This window comes from Anomaloglossus baeobatrachus, chromosome 9, assembly GCF_048569485.1.
Source record: "Anomaloglossus baeobatrachus isolate aAnoBae1 chromosome 9, aAnoBae1.hap1, whole genome shotgun sequence".
Lineage (NCBI taxonomy): Eukaryota > Metazoa > Chordata > Amphibia > Anura > Aromobatidae > Anomaloglossus > Anomaloglossus baeobatrachus.
Window position 1 is genome coordinate 130,764,539 of NC_134361.1, and position 21,888 is coordinate 130,786,426.

The 21,888-nt window shown below is 45.1% G+C and overlaps 1 protein-coding gene across 1 annotated transcript in view; it reads left to right on the forward strand.

Moving 5' to 3' along the window:
• The window catches only part of LOC142251843 (RNA transcription, translation and transport factor protein-like), a 39,310-nt gene extending 17,666 nt beyond the window's left edge, over positions 1-21,644 (forward strand). The window contains exon 2 of the mRNA XM_075324891.1: positions 21,004-21,644. Coding sequence (XP_075181006.1) covers positions 21,004-21,591 — 588 coding nt within the window. The 3' untranslated portion in view covers positions 21,592-21,644. The remainder of the gene's footprint in view (positions 1-21,003) is intronic.
• Positions 21,645-21,888: the final 244 nt, after the last annotated feature.

A 21,888-nucleotide genomic window follows, 5' to 3' on the forward strand; every position in this document is an offset into this window, starting at 1 on the left:
GATAGCGGATAATGCTTCCAGTCAGATTGGCACCACCACAAACACTCTGTCTTCCACACGGTCAAGTGTCAGTAGCCGTGATACTGCACCGCACATTTCAGAACCTGATCCTCCTTCCTACCACCAGGCCGAGTACACGTCCACGGACATTACTGATCCCACACTTGGACACTCGGAAGAGCTGTTCGTTCACGTTTCCATTCACAAATTCTGGCCTCTCGCCAGCTCCTGTTGAAGTGGGCCATGAAGAGATTGTATGTACAGATGCCCAAATATTTGAGCAGCCACGTTCTCACGAAGTTGGCAACGTGTCTCAACAAGGGGTGGACGATGATGAGACACAATTGTCAGGAAGTCAGGAGGAGGAGCAGGGTGCGGAAGAGGAAGACGACGTGGTGGATGATCCAGTAACTGACCCAACCTGGCAGGAGGATATGCAGAGCGAGGACAGCAGTGCACAGGGGGAGGGAGGCGTAGCATCCCAACAGGCAGTAAGAAGCAGAGTGGTGGCCCCAGGCAGACGTCAGGCAACTGTTCCCCGGAACAACACGACACAAGGTGCCTGTACAAATATTAGGTCTTCCCGAGTCTGGCTGTAATACTATTGTATGTATTGAGGATTTCGATTGCGTTAGGGCAATGACAACCAGAGACGAGTTCTTGGTGCAAGACGTTTATAATATGCAACCAGCAAATATGTACATAAACGGAACAAAAACACAGTAGAACATAAATACAGGAAATACCTTCCAGGGACGGAGCGAAAGGGAATTCCCGGGACCGCGCACCGGACTCCCCCAGGGAGACCACCAAGAGCGAACCCCTATACAGGGACTGTCTGGCAATCACCCCAGAAGCCCTAAATGCGCAGCAGCCGGGACACAAAAGGGCAATAGGTAAGTCCAAAAATGTCCGTACGTGATGTGAGTCCAGAGTGGTATTAAACGGAAGGAACCGGGCAGAAGTGCCGACCAAAGACGGCAAACGGAGTCCGAGCACAGCTAGATGATACCAGATGAAGTCCAGAGTCGGTGTCGGTTGTTTTCCAAGAGGATCCGAATAACAATCAGGAACCAAAAGCTGCAGGGCAGGAGCACACAGGAAGCAGTATACTCAGGCACTGGACTAAGCTTTAGGGGCGGCTTTTAAACAGATGGACAGGAAGTAGGGCAACAGAACAGAAAACTCCATGTTAACAAAGGGCAAGCTCTTTCAAAAGAAAACTGGAAAACCCGGAACTCTGACACTGGCAGTTTTTTAAGTTGGCTCCAGATGATTCTAAAAAGGCCATTTGCAACACCTGCCATGCCAGCATCAGCAGGGGTACCAAAACTAGCAGCCTGACCACCACCAGCATGATCAGGCACATGTCAGCCAAGCACCCGACTTTGTGGGAAGTACAACAGAGTCCAGGAGCAGTGCTTGCTGATGTCACTGCTACGTCTTCGCTGGTTGTGCATGCGAGCCAATCCCCTGTCCATGCTGCCTGCGAACAAGCCTCCTCCACTCCTGCACCTGCAGTTGCCTACGCAGAAAGAACACCATCATCAAGCACGTCCTTGTCCCAGCGCAGCGTTCAGTTATCCATTCAGCAAACCTTTGAACGCAGGCGCAAATACACTGCCAACACCCCACATGCCACAGTTCTAAATGCTAACATTTCGCGACTGCTTGCGCTGGAAATGTTGCCTTTTAGGCTGCTTGAGACAGAAGCATTCCGCGACCTGATGGTGGCAGCTGTCCCACGTTACTCGGTCCACAGCCGCCACTATTTCTCCCGGTGTGCCGTCCCCGCATTGCATAACCACGTGTCACAAAACATCACACGTGCCCTGAACAACGCTGTTTCAGCCAAAGTCCACCTAACCACAGACACGTGGACAAGTGCATGTGGGCAAGGCCGCTACATCTCGTTGACGTCACACTGGGTTAATATTGTGCAAGCTGGGACCCAGTCTGAGCGAGGGACGGAACACGTCCTTCACACACCAAGTTTTGCAGGCCCTACCTCAGTCAGGGTTTCACACACACTCTACAGCTCCGGAATGTCATGCTCCTCAGCCTCCTCCTCCTCCTGCGCATCCTGATCCACTTTACCCTCCACACCAGTCCCAAGCTGGAAGTGTCGCGGGCGGAGGAGGGGACGGTGCGCTCTCCCACTGCTCGGGTCCGGCTGACGCTGCTCTACGGCTGCTGCTGCTCGTTGGGTCGAGCGATGGCCGGATCCCGGGGACTCGAGCGGCGCTACTCGCCCGTGAGTGAAAAGGGGTGGTTTGGGTTTTGGGGATATTGTCCGTGACGCCACCCACGGTTGTGGTGATTGTGTGGACACCACCGCTGCTCTGGACGGGGATCCCGGGAGCCTGTGACAGGGAGCAGCTTTGTTGTTATTTCTCCCCTCCGTGGGTAGGGGGGTTGGTTGTCCCGGGGCCTGGTGATGGGGTAGAGATGGATGACAGGCGGGTTGCGGGGCCTGATGAGGTGCAGGGTCGCAGGGGCAGCGCTGTGCCGCACGGCACGGAAGTACTCACTCAGCCCAATGATGATGACACAGTTCACGGTAAAACAAGTGGCTGGATGGACGGGTCACTCGGACGGCTGCGGTTGTTCCTCCCTGCAGGTTAGTGATGACTGTCTCTCCCTGCACCTAAGTTAAGTGTTGGTAGTGATGGTTTCCCAACGGTAACCCGCTCCCCGACCTGGATATGGGCCGGAGGAGCCCCTTTTGCCCACAGGCGCTGGCCCTGGGAGACGGTTGCCCTTGGCGGTGGCGGTGTCTCCCCTTCACGGTTGGACGGTTGCCTTCTATCTGGACTTGGCTGTTTGGAAACCCTGAGGTCCCCTTCACTAACGGATTTGGCAAATTCACGGCGACACCAAGCCTTGCCGGGATCCGAAAGTCCTCTGCCAATGGTGCTGGCTTCTCTTTGTATACCGGTCCGGTACGGCCGGGTCACCACCCGTCCACGGTCCTTACGGCAGACTCCAATCGGCCTCCACTGCAGATGGTCACCACATCCTGCCAACCTTGCTGTCCTGTCCGGGCCACACACCCGGACCAACTTCAGGCTCTTTGCTGTCACTTTTCTCCTCTCTACTACTTTCCTCCTTCCACTTCCTTAGCTTAACTCTCACTGCCTGTGTTTTCCCTCCTCCTCGGTGGGTGGAGACCAACCGCCTGGCTCCACACCCTGGTGTGGACAACAGCCCCTGGGGAAGGCAACAAGGATTTTGTGTTTTGACTATGATATGCCTGCAGGGAGTGTGGGGTGTTTGTTTAAGTGTTGTGCTCTGTGGCTCCTGGCTTGTCCAGGGCGACACAGAAGCACTGCAGCACTGCCTCGGCGAAGCGGCAACAGGCAGTGCTGAAGCTAATCTGCATAGGTGACAACAAACCCCACAATGCAGAAGAGGTGTGGACAGCTCTGAAACAGAAGGCAGATCACTGGCTCACAACTCTGAACCTAAAGCCAGGAAAGGTCGTGTGTGACAATGGCCGGAACCTGGTGGCAGCTTTGAGGCGAGGCCAACTGACACATGTTCCATGCGTGGCCCATGTGCTCAACCTCGTGGTTCAGCGGTTTCTAAAGTCATACTCAGAGCTGTCTGATCTGCTGGTAAAAGTTCGCCGCCTGTCTGCACATTTTCGAAAGTCACCTACTGCTTCAGCCGGCCTTGCCGGCTTAAGACGCCGTTTGCATCTTCCGGCACACAGACTGGTGTGTGATGTCCCCACGCGTTGGAATTCAACTCTGCACAAGTTGGTCAGGATATGTGAGCAGAAGAGGGCAGTTGTTGAGTACCTGCATCACCTAAGCCGTCGGGAAATGGGTCAAACTCCACACATAACACCTGAGGAGTGGAGATGGATGTCCGACCTATGCACCATCCGCCAAAACTTTGAGGACTCCACCAAGATGGTGAGCGGCGATGACGACATTATTAGCGTCACCATACCGCTTCTCTGCCTTCTAAAATGGTCTCTGCTCAAAAAACAACCATGATGCATTGCAGGCGGAGCGCGATGAGTTTGAGAAAGAAACAGTAGTGGGTGTGGGTGATAACACACAGCCCAGCCTCGTCTCATCACAACGTGCAGTGGAGGACTATGACGAGGAGGAGGATGAAGACATGAAGCAACTCTCTGGCCAAATTGAGGATATGACATGCAGTCATATCCTCGGTTCAGCGTGGCTGGCCAGAGGACAGGGTAGATGATGAGGAGGAGGAGGAGGAGGACAGCATGTTCAGTCATCGTGTTGGTCAGGATACTGAAGTGATGGCTGTTAAGAGTCTGGCACACATGGCTGACTTTATGGTAAGCTGCCTGTCTCGTGACCCTCGCGTTAAGAACATCTTGGCCGACAATCATTACTGGTTGGTAACACTGTTAGACCCACGCTAAAAGGAGAACTTTATGTCTCTTATTCCCGAGGCGAAGAGGTCAGGCAAAATGCAGCAGTTCCAGAAGGCCATAGTCACGGAAGTAGGCAAAGCATTCCCCTCACAAAACGCTAGCGGCATAGGTCAGGAATCAGTGGACAACCAAGGCGTACAGCCGAGAGGGGCACAAGTCCAATCCGCCAGAGGTAGGGGAACAGTCTTTAAGATGTGGGACAGTTTTCTCAGCCCCTCACATACCACAGCCCCTGAGGTGAGGGGTAGTGCCACAAGAAATCCTAAGTTTGGCCAGATGCTCAAGGAGTACCTTGCAGATCAAACAACTGTACTCCGACATTCCTCTGTGCCTTACAATTAATGTGTATCCAAGCTGGACACGTGGCATGAATTGGCTCTTAGTCTCTACGCCTTGGAAGTCCTGGCCTGCCCTGCCGCTAGCGTTTTGTCAGAGCGTGTTTTTAGTGCCGCAGGTGGAATCATTACAGATAAACGCACCAACCTGTCAACTGTAAATGCTGACAGGCTGACTCTGATCAAGATGAACAAGGGTTGGATTTGGCCAGACTTCACCACACACCAACAGCAAATGACAGCGGAATTTAAAGTTTGTAACGGGAATTTGCCATGTACCTCCACTCACCCATGGTAACACACTTCTGGACTTTGGCTAATCGCTGGACTGCTCCTCCTTCTCCTCATGCGCCATCATGGTGACCGTTACAATAGTTAAGCCGTTGTTTCAGGTATACCCCCAGTGGTAAATTTTTTCGCCCATTCTTTCTGAATGGGCATTACTACGACAGGAGACCCGCTCCTTTGCAATGGGAACAATGTTTTGAGGCCCTCATGCACATCTCTATCCAGGGACAATGTGGAGCCTCCAAATTTTTGGCTGCCCTGCCTAAGGGCTATACTACAATAGACCCACTTCCTTACAATGGGCACTTCATGTTTACAGGCCATCATGCACGTCTCTATCCAGGGACAATATGGAGCCTGATGCTGCCACCGACAGACACACACGTGCTGTTTTTAAATGCAAGCACGGACGCAATAAGAACCTAACTGGTTTTTAGGAGCGACAATTACTGAGAAGTCTGACACTATCAGACACTGCTGACTGACGTGTATTATACACTAGACTTGTGCGTTATATAATAGTTTGTGCAAAACGCGCACCTGTACGCTGCCACCGACAGACACACACGTGCTGTTTTTAAATGCAAGCACGGACGCAATAAGAACCTAACTGGTTTTTAGGAGCGACAATTACTGAGAAGTCTGACACTATCAGACACTGCTGACTGACTTGTATTATACACTAGACTTGTGCGTTATATAATAGTTTGTGCAAAACGCGCACCTGTACGCTGCCACCGACAGACACACACGTGCTGTTTTTAAATGCAAGCACGGACGCAATAAGAACCTAACTGGTTTTTAGGAGCGACAATTACTGAGAAGTCTGACACTATCAGACACTGCTGACTGACGTGTATTATACACTAGACTTGTGCGTTATATAATAGTTTGTGCAAAACGCGCACCTGTACGCTGCCACCGACAGACACACACGTGCTGTTTTTAAATGCAAGCACGGACGCAATAAGAACCTAACTGGTTTTTAGGAGCGACAATTACTGAGAAGTCTGACACTATCAGACACTGCTGACTGACGTGTATTATATACTAGACTTGTGCGTTATATAATAGTTTGTGCAAAACGCGCACCTGTACGCTGCCACCGACAGACACACACGTGCTGTTTTTAAATGCAAGCACGGACGCAATAAGAACCTAACTGGTTTTTAGGAGCGACAATTACTGAGAAGTCTGACACTATCAGACACTGCTGACTGACGTGTATTATACACTAGACTTGTGCGTTATATAATAGTTTGTGCAAAACGCGCACCTGTACGCTGCCACCGACAGACACACACGTGCTGTTTTTAAATGCAAGCACGGACGCAATAAGAACCTAACTGGTTTTTAGGAGCGACAATTACTGAGAAGTCTGACACTATCAGACACTGCTGACTGACGTGTATTATACACTAGACTTGTGCGTTATATAATAGTTTGTGCAAAACGCGCACCTGTACGCTGCCACCGACAGACACACACGTGCTGTTTTTAAATGCAAGCACGGACGCAATAAGAACCTAACTGGTTTTTAGGAGCGACAATTACTGAGAAGTCTGACACTATCTGGACTGTTTTAGACTGTGTACACCAGCCCCAGATATGATGAAGGCTGGTATACGGTCACCTCTAGGAATGGCTATATACCCTGCCTGCCTGCCTGCCTGTATACTGCTACAATACTCCTGACAAGGACTCTTCTGGTCACTAGCCTGTATTCCGACCTGGCTATACCCTGCCTGTATATAGCAACAATAGTCCTGAGAAGGACTCTGCTACTGTACTCCGACCTGGCTATACCCTGCCTGCCTGTATACAACTAGAATAGTCCTGAGAAGGACTTCTGGTCACACTGTTTGCAGCCCTGCTCCGGAACTAACTATAAAGGGCCGCAAAGCTTTCCCTGAATCAGCGACACTCTCCCTGCACTGACTGTCTGGATAGTTGTGAGCAGAGCACAGCGCGCCGGCCGGTATAAAGGCTCGGTCACGCTGTGCAGGCCGGCCAATCACTGCAATTCCACAACTAACAGGGCTGTGGCATTGCAGTGGTCTGCCAGCCAATCCCTGCATGAGGGCTGGCTCTCAAAAGAGCGCCAACATGCAGAAATGAAGACCACGAGTACAGCACGAGTATCGCGAGATTACTCGGTCCCCGCCGAGCAGCCCGAGTACAGCGATACTCGTGCGAGTACCGAGTAGTTACAAGCATGCTCGCTCATAACTATTTACCATCTATGTGATTCCAATCTGGACAAGCCCCTGAAGAACCTCCTTTGAGTTCAAATCCTGGAGGGGAAACGCATCGGGCAATGATAAGGACGGGCTATTTTTGGCGATCTATCCATTTGATGGGAAAAAAAATTTGGAATTGATGCATGAACCCTGGACTGTGTCCCAGACCCTGGTTTAAAATTAACTGTTTGTTGTATACACTGGAATTACTAACTAGAGTTATTGTTGACTAAAGATAGATCCACAATATCTCACTATTGGGGTATGAATGGGAATCACTTCAACCTGAAAGAGCCCCTCATTCAGAATAGCAGCACAAACCAATGTGAAGTATAGGGTTTCAACAGGGCCAGTCGACGCAGAGTGGGGGCACCTTTAGCGTGACGTCATAGGGTGCCAACCCCCACGGGTAGGAAGGGGGAGTACAGGGAAAAGCCCGTTAACCCTCCACCAACCATAATATATGCATTAATGTATTTTAAATTTGCACTTGTTCTTAGATGTGGTGTATTGAATAAATTTATATATCCATAATAATAGGGGTTTTGCTTGTTGGTAATTTAGCGATGACAGGGAGCAGCTTGGATGTTGTTTCTCTCCTCCGTGGGTAGGGGGGGTTGGTCGTTCCGGTGAGGGTTAGGGATGGCAGGCAAGTTACGGGGCCTGGTGAGGTGCAGGGTCGCGGGGGCAGCGTGGTGCCGCACGGCACGGTGGTACTCACTCAGCCAATGATGAATGCAAAGTCTCTGGTAAAACAAACGGCTGGATGGACGGGTCCCACAGACGGCTGCGGTAGTTCCCCCGGTAGGTTGGCGGTGACTGCCTTTCCCTGCACCTGTGTTGTGTTCAGGGTTCCAATGGCTTCCCACCGGTAACCCGCTTCCCAGCTTGGATGGATGCTGAGGGAGCCCCTTCTGCCCGCAGGCTCTGGCCCTGGGAACTGTAGCCTTGGCGCTGACTGTATTTCCCTTCACGGTTTGAGCTGTTGCCTTCAATCGGGTCTTGACTGCTGGGAAACCCCGGAGGTTCCCTTCGCTAACGGATTTGACCGGTTTTACGGCGACTCCTAGCCTGGTCGGGGTCCGTAGGCCCTGCCGAATGGTGCTGGCTTCTCTTCGCTCCCCAATCCGGTACCGGCGGGCCACCGCCCGTCCCCGGTCCTTACGGTTCACTTCAATTAGCCTCTCCTGCAGACGGTCACCACCGTCTGCCAACCTTGCTGTATGTGCCCGGGCCACGCACCCGGACACGGTCAGTCTCCTCTACAACCACTTCACTCTCCAAACTAATCTGACTCCTTTTCCCACCTCCAGGACTGTGAACTCCTCGGTGGGTGGGGCCAACCGCCTGGCCCACCCCCTGGTGTGGACATCAGCCCCTGGAGGGAGGCAACAAGGATTTGTGTTTGACCTTGATGTGCCTAGCCGGGGTGTGGGGTGTGTTGTTGTAGTACCTGTGACGTCCTGGCTTGTCCAGGGCGCCACACTTGCTTACAGTGTTTTTAAAAATGATCCAAGATGAACAGAGCTGGGATCAGGAAAGACTTAGCTACCTACCCCGGTGTCATCCTGGGGACGGTTAAGGATGGCGTATTTTTGAATGTGTTTGATGCAAATCTACCTGTGAAGTGTACAACTGGGGCACAAGTGCAGCCACTGAAGGGGTGGGTGTGTGTGGGGCCCAATTTTTGGAAAAAAGGGAGACTCCGCTTGGAGTAATCCTTGCTTGCTGTGTTTTTGGAAAAAAGGGAGACTCCGCTTGGAGTAACCCTTGCTTGCTGTGTTTTTTAAAAGGAGCCAAGATGAACAAGTCATGGTTCAGCAAAGACTTTTCTACCTACCCCGGGGTCATCCTGGGGATGGTTAAGTATGGCGTATTTTTGAATGTGCTTGATGCAAATCTAGCTGTGAAGTGTACAACTGGGGCACAAGTGCTGCCACTGAAGGGGTGGGTGTGTGTGGTGCCCAATTTTTGGAAAAAAGGGAGACTCCGCTTGGAGTAACCTTGCAGTGTTTTACATGATTTTAGAAGGGCATGCCATGCCTATATCTGTGTCTCCTCCTCTTTTTCCTGGTGCAGCTCTTTTGTTTTCGCATGAGTATATGTCCTTGTCACTTTCCCATGTGTTTGTGTTGCGTTGTGAGTTGTTTGTCACCTTTTGAACACCTTTGAGGGTGTTTTCTAGGTGTTTTTATGTGTTTGTGATTGCCTCCCATTGTTTCCTATGCGGTTCGAGTGGTTCGCCGAACCGGTTTGCCGAACCGAACTCGAATGATACCTCCATTCGGCGAACCGAACTCGAGCTGAACCGCGTCCGGTTCGCTCATCTCTAGTAATGACTATAAAGCCACATTTTCATGTAATATAAAATGGTTGAAATGTCAAAAGTATCTATGAAATTGGAAGGTCAGCTCTGAACATGTCTTGTAATAAAAGATATGCTGTGATTTATTTATAAAAACTATGAGGGAGATTTATGAAATTAAATTAGACGAATCACAGCACATCTTTCATTGCAGAAAAACATAATATGTATTGTTAGCTGAGCTGGGATTGGTTTCCATGAGCTAAAGTTTCAATTTTACAAGAGAGAAAGGAGGAAAGAGCTCCACGTGTAGTACATCTTGGGGAAGGAGAGTGCCAATAGAAATGTAGTTGAGCTCACCTTGGAGGGATGTGCACTCCCATATGTACCGGCCCCATGCCAGCAGCCGGGCCGCTGCTCGAATCCGGATCTGCGGTGGCTTGAGGGGTCTCCGGACCCAGGGGTCGCGCGGCCACTCGATTAAAAAGGGAGTAATATGTACAGGGTTTTTTTGGAAAGTTCGTGACGCAACCCACGGTGCGTGGTAATGTGATGGACCACCGCTGCCATTGGGGAGCCCGGTCACGATGGTGTGGCAGCCTGATTTTTAACTCCTCCATGGGTAGAGGGTTTGTGTCCCGGGGCCCATTGATGATAGGATGGTATTTGGGTGCTGTTGGGGATAGGAACAGGGGTTTTCAATGTACTCACTCAGTCCTGGAATAACTACAACGACAGCTTGAAAACCAGAATTCTGAGCACCACTGTAGCCTGTAGAGAGCACGCCTGGATCCGTGCCCTTGGTGTTGCTGTTAGCCTGTGGCCCAGTCCTTGGCACTTTCGTCTCTGTTGGACCTGTGGGTATAAAACTCTTCGGGTCCTGCTCACCCGTATGGCTAACGGAGTGAGCTTGCTCTCAGGGTTCACATGTAGGATTTCTTTGGACTGTAGTGGGAAAGTCCTATCCCATCGGTGCGCTAGTACCCCGATTTTGGAGCGGGTTGGGGATGACACTTGAAGTCTTCACCCCCGTCGGTTAAATTACTGTAACGCGTGAAGCTACTTCCCGGCCTAGGGTCCATATACGCCTGTCGTGCCCTGGCCCCTGACCGGTGATAGCTCAAGGCCGCCGGCCGCCCTCCTCGGCAGTCCATGCCCCTTGACACTGTCCCCTGCGACCTGGGTTCCAGCTTCTACCAGGCCCAGACCAACGTCTGCCAGCTAGTACACAGGAGCTCTCCTCCGTGACCTCTCCCTCTCAGAGAGTCACTTCTCCACCTCTGCTCAAGTCCACTGTCTCAACTCAACTCACCTGTCACTTTCCTCACTTTCCCCTCACCAACCCCTTATGTGGGCAGCCCTATTCCCTTCAGGCCCCCCAATGATGTGTCTGGTAGGTTAAAGTGGGAAGTGTTCCTAGGATTTTGATTGGCTAAGCTGTTAGCAACACCAAAGGACCAGGATCCATAACCAAGGAGGGTGGATACCATGCAGAAATGCAGATTGCACAATACCCTGTGACGACCTGATAGGTGTATCTGTCGTAGGAGCCCGTTTGCCCACAGACGCTGGCCCTTTGGATCTCTGGCCCTTGGCGGTGGCACTTATCTGGAATGGTTGGGCTGTTGCCTTCAATCGAGACTTAGGTGGGAATGAACCCCTGAGGTCCAGACCGCAATCAGTTAATTTGACTATGGTGGTGGCTTCTAGCCTAATTCGGGGTCTGAGTACCCTGCCTGGTGCTCCGGTATCCAGTTGGCTCCTCGGTTCGGTTCCGGCGGGCCACTACCCTGTCCCGGTCCCTTACTGTTCCACTGGTCGTATTCCCGGTCTCCTGCAGGCGGCCACTACCGTCTGCCTCCTTGCCAATGGTGACTGGGCTCCAACCCAGCCAAAGGAGTAGTCTTTGGCAGGCCTGAGCACAGGTCTGCTTCTGGACTTGAACTTGACCCTTCCAGAGCCTGAGCTAGACTTCAACTCCTATTTTCCCGCCTCCAGGCCTGTGAATTCCTCAGGGGGTGGAGCCAACTGCCTGGCTCCACCCCCCCTGGTGTGGACATTAAACCTGGAAGGTGGTGACAAGGGTTATAGTTTGACTGCTGTTACCTAACTGAGAAGGGGGTGTGTAGTGTTGTTGTGTCTACCTGGGACGACCTGGATAGTCCAGGGCATCACACAGAGCATCAGTCATCCTCCTACAAATACACATAAATTATGGATATTATGGCCTAAAGCACAAATCGGTATATTGACAACAAAAGAGGAGAGAAAAGGAAAAGCCAACTCAAAAGTCCATTAAACAAGTATGTTTATTTAAATACAACATATGCGATCAGGGTAAGAGATAGAATCCACATACACGAAAGGGAAGAGCCAGTGTATGATGGTCAATTACATCATCAAATGTCTGTTACCTAGCAGCAAAATTTAGAAAGCTTTCAAACTTGGTAAAGGGATACAAGTACCATAATAATACAAAAAAAACAACATGAAAAACACACTGACTTGGACGGTCAGAAAAACCATAACTGTATTGGTGTAAAAATAGACATCCAATAAAGTGCAAGTGCTAATCATACAATGTCAAATAGTTTACAATAACACAATTTGCTGGATGTGCACAGGCAGTCAGGGAGTGGACATCCTAGAGAGTAGTGTCTGTTCATAGGCATATGTATCAATGTGATATGAGGGCTGTGCAGTAAAACATCTATCAAGTAGCAATTTGTCTAAGGCCTGTGCCACACATCCGTGCCTCCGGTACGTTTTTGGCATTTTTTGCACGTACCGGAGACACGTGCTGATGTTGACATACTATTTTTAATCTAAAAAGCCTCACGTCAGTGTTTGCGCACGGAGCGTGTGTCCGTTCCGTGCGTACGTTTGTGCGTGTCGAAAAAGCGCTGACATGTCCGTTTTCCACCGGCATCACGTCCTCACGGATCCATTAAATCCTATGGGTCCGTGTTTACACGTACGTGATACGGATGGCCTCCGTATGCTATCCGTGTGGTCCGTGTCCGTGTTTTAATTTGAAAGTTAGTTACACTCTGAAATACTTTCAGGTGGCGTAGCTAACATATTTTTTTGCACAAAACTAACTGTGCATTTGCAGAAGGAGTGAGCAAGCAAGAAGTTGTAGTTCTGTGTATTGCAAGATCTATTTTGAGCAAACTTTCGTCTTCGAAATATAATAATGGCACCACGGGTGGACACGGAAAAACTTATAACAGCTGTCGAGACTCACCCACCATTATGGGATACACGTGTAGATGGTTACCATGACCGACTGACAGTTGATCGCCATTGGAATCAAGTAGCTGAGGAAGTGTACCCCAATAATGCATGGTCTAGATGTTCTCCTGCAAAGCGTGCTAAATATGGTAAGTTGTTGTATTTTTTTATTGTTATTTATTTAATATCTATATTTGGATTTCTTCATACTTTCAAACTGTGATTGTTTTGGCATAGTTATGTTGTCTTTTAGTGTAAAATCCTATGAGAAGATTTGGTGTATGTACTACTCAATATATTGAGTTCCTGTACACTTTTTTCATAGTCTCACCAAACTGTCATCAGTGTCAAAAATCGAAGTATACTTAAATTTGTAATCTGACTTGGAATTCTTCATGAATTTACGTAATTAACTGATTAAACTGTCATGTGTTTTAAAATTCCCTGTTGTATTAGTCTAAATTTAGTATCACACTTGAAAATTTTTTTTTTTTTTTTTTTTAAAAAAAAAAAAAGTTTAAAATGACATGTCAATATCATTACCTACATGTATCAAATAATATTTCGAGTAATTTGTAGCCAAATGTCATAGCAAAAACACCTAATTATAATTTAAATATAGATGACAATTACTTTAAATATAATTATTCAGAAATATTATTTGGTAATGTGTGAATGTCTAAACATGTTTTTGAATGAAGAATATCTAAATAAATTATATTTCATCCTAAGTATTTGACCAACATAATTGTGTTAAATTGTATATTAAATTTCGCAAACATTATTTAAATTAATGTGTGCAGATTTATGGAGAATGTTGCAAGTGACATATTTGTTAATTTTCCACAGTTGACTTGGTAAAAAGGCGTTGGCGTTCAGCCCGTGATCAGTACCGAAGGGAGTACAACCCTATGCCATCCTCATCCAGCCAAGGCCGCAAACGCAGATATGTCTACTATGAACAAATAAGCTTCCTAGCACCCATCTTAGAAGTTACACAGTAAGTTTTTTTTATAAAAAAAAAACAAAAAAAACCCCTGAAGAAAATTGGACAAAGATAAATGTTAAGATTGTAATATGTATTTTCATTTCTTATAGAACGGAGGATAATCTTGACGAATCAGATGATGAACCAACAGCAGGTCCCTCTGCTACAGCCACCTCAGCATCAGAACAAGAACCTGCCAGAGAAGACATTGAAATTCCTGAGACTCAACAAGATGCAGCAACTGAATCACATGAGGGTGGGACAGAGAGTGCACAAACCAACACCCAAGGCTCATCAACGCAACAAACAACCACACCAGCTACACAAGCAACACAAACAAATGTACTTCCACGTTTTGCACCACAACCTCTACGTGCAAGAAGAATCCGCAGACCTGAGGAAATGAGATCCTTACCGGAAATAATTGACACACGCATTATTCACATAATGAACACTTTAATTCCAGAAACAGATGCCGAGCGTTTTTGTCGCTCTTTATCAACTAGCTTAACCAAAATTCCTTCAGATAGGCAGGAACGTGTAAGAGCTGCTATGCTGACCCTACTGTCAGCTAGTCAGGCAGAACAGGAACCAGTGAGAGTGTATGAGGCCATAGAAAATTGGCGTACCATTATGCAACAACATACAGTCCCAAACACAACAGACAATCAAAATACAATTTCAACACAAACAACAATGGCAACTGTAATAGTCAATAATCCACTATTACAACAATCTGGACAACCTTCAATTGCTTCAAGTACGTTATTCCCAACACCAATTAGACAAGGGTATGTTGCAACCAATACTGGTGCCTTAAGCACAGTACAAAGTGCTACCTCTCAGCAACCCTTGAACTATATGAATTTACAACCAACTCAAACGACTAGTTACTTTACTCAACCCACAAATATTGGTGGTTTACCTAATTTGTTTCCAGGTTCAACATACCCACAATCATTCATGATGCCTCATTATCCAATCTCAACTATGTTACCTACACCACACTTACAAACATCAGTCAACTATCCTCAAGGTCAACAACATACACACACACAATACCCAATTACCCATGTAGATCCACAGGTGTACTCAACCACAGGCAATGTGTTGGGACAAACCAGCATGCAACAGACTGTTCCACACACTACTGTAGCTAGTAATAGGAATGTTGTTCAGCAAACAACTGTTTCCATTCCTGAAAATACCATTTCTGAGGCCACACAAAACAACATACTCAGCAACACTCAGGTTACTTCACTAGAAGATCTTGTTGACTTGTGATGCACATTTTTGTTAATCTTAACAATCAAACAACAAATCTGATGAATGTGTCAAAATGTTAAAAAAGAGGGATTTCCAAAAATGTGCAAACTCAGAGTTGAAAAGATTTTAAAAACATGTGTGATTATACTTAGTGACGGATCACATATATGTTTTATGGCCTTTATGTTTGGAAATGTATTAACACATTTTTACCCAACCAATTTGATGGTTAGATTAGTTCTAATATTCTGAAAACACAGCTTACAATTTTTTGGTCTATGTCAATGTCCAACATGATAGCAACTTAATTGGCCGACATTTTTCAACATTGTAAGCAATGCACACATTTTCCTTACAATGACTCTTGTATGTAAAGTATATTTTGTATGTTATGAAGATTAGCATTTAAATTTACATTTAGAAAAATTTAACACAAAATGAACAATATGTACATTTTTAATGTGGATGTGAAAAACTAACATCCTTAATTTATGGATTGATATGCTTATTCTTAATAAAAGATTATGTTTTGGAAGAAAAGAAACATGTTTATTTTTGATATTTATTAATAATATTGCATTTTTTCAATAGACGATTAACATTATTAATGTTGTAAGTTAGAAATAAGTTTCCTAAAACATGATAGTAACACAGAAATGTACATACACATACATACAACATTCAGAAAACCATGTTGCTAACAGAAATGTCAGTTTATGATTAACGCATTTGCCCTTTAATACTTGTTTGATTTAAGCTCTGAGATGTTGAGAAAAATTAACCAAGTTCCTATAATAAAATAAATTTATATTGTTATCAACAAAAAACCATCACAATCTTAACAATCATCACTATTATTAGTATCATCAAAACAATTAAAGTAATCAGTAAATAAATTTCTAATTTGTAAACCAGATGTCACGGAATTATGGGACATAGGTTCACCTGTGGGATTAACAACATGGTTTATCTGAAATTCATCATCCACATAAGTTCCTCCTTCATGTATCCGACAGTAATTGTGAAGCACAATGGTAGCCTTGAGTACAGATGTGACAAAGGTTGGCTGCAACTGAATCGTTGTCTGATAAATGCGCCATTTGTTAGCTAAAATACCAAATGCACACTCCACATAACGTCTTGCTTTAGTTAGCCGATTATTAAAGTACTGTTTCCTGTCATCAATGGATCTCCTTGGATATGGTCGCATAACATGTTTGGATAATGCAAATCCTGCATCTGCTACCATCACATATGGTGCCAACGGTCCAGATGTACCAGGTAGGGCAACTGGAGGGGGGATCAATAATGAATTTTCTTGCAGGCGTTGGGCTAATCTTGATGAACGGAAAATACGGGCATCTGAGGCACTACCATAGGCCCCAATGTCTGCATAAATAAATCGGTATTCTGTGTCAACCAATGCCAAAATAACAACGGAAAAAAACTTATGAAAATTGAAATAACGTGACCCAGAGTTTGGTGGCTTTTTAACTCTGAAATGCTTGCCATCCAAAGCTCCTATGCAGTTAGGAAAGTCAACAGAGTCCTTGAAGCCCTTAGAGATTTTCAACCAATCTTCTCTGTTTGGCTGAGGCATCATTTGTTCTTTTAAATGTTGCCATATCATGTCGCATGTGTGACGTACTATAACGGCAATGGTTGATCGACCCAACAAAAAATCAAAATGTAAAGCACTAAAAGATTGACCAGTCGCCAAGAATCTATGAAAACAAGACAAAGAATGATTTACAATTAACACTATTTTTTTTAAAATTAAAACAATCATAAGAAAACACAAACATTGACTCAAAAATGAGATGACATCAATAAAGATCAATTACACATTTCACTGTGAAAAATAACACATTTACACAAATTAAAAAAATAACAAATATATTACCTCAGAGTCACCATAAATCTCTCCTCTGGGGAAATGGAAAGCCGCATCCAAGTGTCCTGATGTTGCAAATGAGGTCGTAAAATATTTAGTAAGTAATCAAAACTCTCAACTGACAACCGGCAGTATGAAAAAAACTTATCTGGGAAATTCCGTAACTCAAAAAATAAAGTATGGAAATGACCATGCATAGGCCGCATCATCATTAGTGGATGCACCCACAATCTGGTTCTTCTTACATTATCATAATGCAACATGTGCCGTCTAACACCAAAACGACGAGATATAATCCAACATAAAAACACTAAGGCCTCCGTGGATAATGGCATTGCCACAATTTTGTCTCAACACCTAGGTGCTCCAAGGCATAATACAAGCAGGAAAGAGTTTATAGTTAACTTATATTTATGTCCTAATCACATACACCTATGTGTCATTTAATTCCAAGTAATCACCATTATCTCAATGTGTGAAACATGTGAAACATGCACAAAAAACGGACTGCACACGGAACACACACTGACGTATTTCACGCACAGGAAAACGCACACACGTACACACGTATGACACACGATATGCATACGGACACCACACGGAGGGGAAAAACGGACTGCAAATACGGAACACGGACACAAAAAACGGACTACACCAAACGTACGTTTTTTACACGTGAGTGTGGCAGAGGCCTAAGAGAGTGACGTGTACCCAAAACGACAAACCATTTGTAGATCAGAAACACCAGAGAAGCCATCAGGATGGGGGACAAGAATGAGCACATTATTAGAGAATAGGGACAAGGATGGGCACATTACTATAGAATGGGGACCAAAATGGGCCCATTACTACAGGATGGGGAAAAGGATGGGGCACATTACTGCATGATGGGGACAAGTATGGGCACAATACTACAGGATGAGGCACATTACTACAGCATGGGGACCAGGATGGGGCACATTACCACAGGATGGGAACAAGGACATTATTACACAAGACTATACCACAGAATGGGGACATTACCACAGGATGGGGACAAGGATGGAGCACATTACTACAGAATGGGGCACATTATTACAGGGTGGGGACAATAGTGGACATATTACTACAGGATGGTGTCTAAAATTACTATATGGTGCCAACTACTCACAAGCAGGGAACAACAAAATGTAAAAAAAAATATACAAAGTAAAGCATACTTTACTTTTTTACCATTAACAATGCTTTTTATATATATATATATATATATATATATATATGCTAAAAAAAAATAAAAAAATATGTTTGTTATTACCGCATCTGTAATGAGTTGACCAAAGCTATAAGACCGTATCGTAACCCATATGATGAATGCCATTTAAAAATAGAAACGAGCTAAACATGTACAAAAAAGTGATCCAAATATGTATAGAAAAAAATATGGTATCACTAAAAATGTCACTTTGTTCCACAAAGAATCTGCCCCTCCCAAATTTAATTTTGTTACGATGTTCGGCCCATTTACCGAGTCAAGTTTGATATTCCTGCTTTAAACCATCTCAATCATTGTTTACTGCTGGTTTATTAATTTTTGTAAGATAGCAATGGTATCCTTTGCCTACTTAATCTTTGTAATGCACAGGTTGCACATATGGTATGTCTATCACTTCAACAGACTAATTTCTCATCCTTTACATTGTTCTATTGTTTTATTTTACTACTTTCAGCTTCCGAGAAACCGTAAAAGCATACATTACTCTAGACATGGACATAAGTCAACGGTCTTGGAACTGTTCTTCATAATTAAAGATACTTCCTGCTTATTATTAAAAATATCACACAATTATCTGCAGAATATCAAATGTAGACATCTTGTGTTACTAGTTTAATGTCTATCACAACTCAAAGCTCTTTTGTTTTTTGCTTCTTTTTATAGCAGAGATCTTCACATGTAAGCAATTAAAAAATAAAGGAAGAAAAGACAGTTTAGCTCCTTTGGTGCTTACACTTCCAGCTGTGGTGCATGGCTACATGAGACATACAACGCTATAAAAACCTGTTCAATGTTAGTCCCTTGTTATACACAAAAAGCAGCAACAGGTTGCCTGACGGCATTTCTCCTCTAAATGAACTTCCAGATTTGGAAATTCACATAGTCTTTGAGACATGACATCATCACTGTGTGCAGCGAGCACAAACCACTGCCATCTTTATTTGCCAGAGATTCTTATACTGAGTAAAGCAGGAAATTAAGAAAGGAGAAATAATCATGTTATGTCGCTAAATAGTAAAAACTAACGTGCGCCTGTTGTAGTCATTCTCCATTCTCTAAAATTATTGGATTCCCCATTTCTTGAAATTAAAGGATATCTAGGCTACAAGTTCCCTACCTATCTTTCTACCTACCTCACCTATCTTGATATTGTCCTTTCTTCCAAGGGTGAAAACATGTAAACTACATCAAAAACACAAAAGAAACTGATCAGGACGATTTTACTGCTAAAATTACTGGCTATATTGATTTGAGTATAATAATAAAATATACCACTTTGTAGTATCTGATGTGCCTGCACTGAGAAATAAAACATTGAAATTATATCCAAATTAATCTGGAAGTGCATTAAGGTGAATCAATGCACAATTCGGTACCCTAATGGCAAATTTACACATAGATTTTTTTGTTCAAATTTTGTTGGATAATCCCCTCAAAAATCTGAATAAGTTTTCCTGCACCCTTAGGTATAAATTCTGTTTGACAACCTGGAAGAGAAGCTAGTTGATATGTGACTGAAGTAATGAAAATAGCATATGATTGGTCAAGTGATGAGTTAGAACTGGCAAGCAGAACTTCAGAGTGCTTCTAGTATAAACATAGATGAAGTAATCCTTAACTTGTCAAACTGTACAAAACTCTAATGACATAGTCTTGTATCACATTATTTGACAAATTATTGATTGGTAGATGTGCACATGATCAGACCTAATAGCAGGACACTGTACAAATACATCACCAGAACCATTCACAATAGAGAAATAAATCATCAGAACTACTAACAGCACAGAAATACAGCACAACCACTACCATCAGTACAGGAATACATTACTAGAACCAACGTCAGTACAGGAAAGCATTACTAGAACCACATCAGTACATGATTACAGCACCAAAATCAGCATCTGTACATGAAACCAGCACTATAACAACAACACTGTCCTTTCCTATAAAATATTACCAACTTACTGTCTACCCTTATGAACTATTATTATCACTGCCCGCCCTTACTAGCTATAACCAACACACTGTTTGCCATTATTAGCTATAACTCCCTCACTGTCCAACCTGATTAAGTATAACTGCCATACTATCCCTATCCTAAGAGTCTCTCAACATGCTGTTCCCTTTCTATACTGGGTCCATTCTTTATACTGACTTTCACACTGTCACCCCTTCTACTGTACTCTCACACTTCCCTTCATACTGTTTCTTTGCACTTCCCGGGATACTAACCCCCCCACACTTTTCAATCATACTGTTCGCTTTTGCCCACCATACTGTTCTCTCATACTTCCCCATAGTCATCTCACACTTTCTTGCCTCATACTTTCCCCTTATAATATCAATATTCCCCTCTTATTGTGCCTATACATTTAGTTTGCATACTGTTACCCCACACTGTTCCCCCATAATGTCCCCTCAGAAGATTGTCCTTCCATAATGAAACAACTATGTTTCTTTGTTTTCATTGAAAGGGCTTTCCTTCTATGTGACACAGGAGTAATATTAGCAGTGCTATGATATTACCTTATAACACTGCTGACCCTGTCTTGACACTGAAAGCATCTGTATCACTGGAAACATCTTTTCCTTGTGGATTCGAAAATTGCTTAATAAGTTAAATGTCAATTAAAAGTATGAAGGTTAGCCACACCACAGATGAATTAGCCCCATTTTATGGTATCGACAAAACAGATTAGTAACGTAAATCAAGAGAAAAACTCTCACATACATTGACACCTAATTAAAGTAACCAGGACAATTTTTAGTTTATAGATTTAGGGAAATCTGCGAAATATTCACAGCGGGGAATGGCCCAAACAGTACGAGAAGTATTTAAAAGACGTCACGTGTCCCTTCAAGGTAGAAGAGCGCCAGGAGGCCATAGACTGGCTGCTGGGCCTGGCCGTGCGCCTGGAGTACGGAGACAATGCTGCTAAGTACCAGAATGCCAAACCTGTGAATGCTGGGGTGCAGAAGCCGGCCGAGCCCCTGATAAACCTGGACGTTAACAATCCAGACTTTAAAGCCGGTGTGATGGCTTTGGCAAACCTCCTACAGATCCAGAGGCACGACGACTACCTGGTGATGCTGAAAGCCATTAGGATTCTCGTCCAGGAGCGATTGTCTGCCGAAGCCGTGGCCAAGTCCAACAGCTCCAAAGAGGGTCTTCCGGTGGCGCTGGAAAAACACACACTGGGATTTGACACTGGAGATGCCGTTTTGAACGACGCTGCCCGAATCCTGCGATTACTTCACGTTGAAGAACTGCGAGAACTTCAGACCAAGATCAACGAGGCCATTGTAGCCGTTCAGGCAATTATTGCCGATCCCAAGACCGACCACAGACTGGGAAAAGTGGGGAGATGAGACTGGATGAAGATCGGCGTCTTCCTAGCATGTGCCCCCTGTCATATAGAATGTGTGATTATGTTTTGAGTGTAGTCTTGGTTAGTATAATTGTAAGTAAATGTATGTGAGGGATTTTCTTTTAACTTTTATTACTCACATGTCCCATGGTTGTCAGGTTACCATGATACCCCATGTCACTTTTTTTAAAGGCCGGCTCAAGTGGTTGCATGCCAACTGCGTATCCAGATTATAATCCCACTCATGTGGAGTTACCCATTGTAGTCATCTGACAAACTCAGATTTGCTATTGCTGAG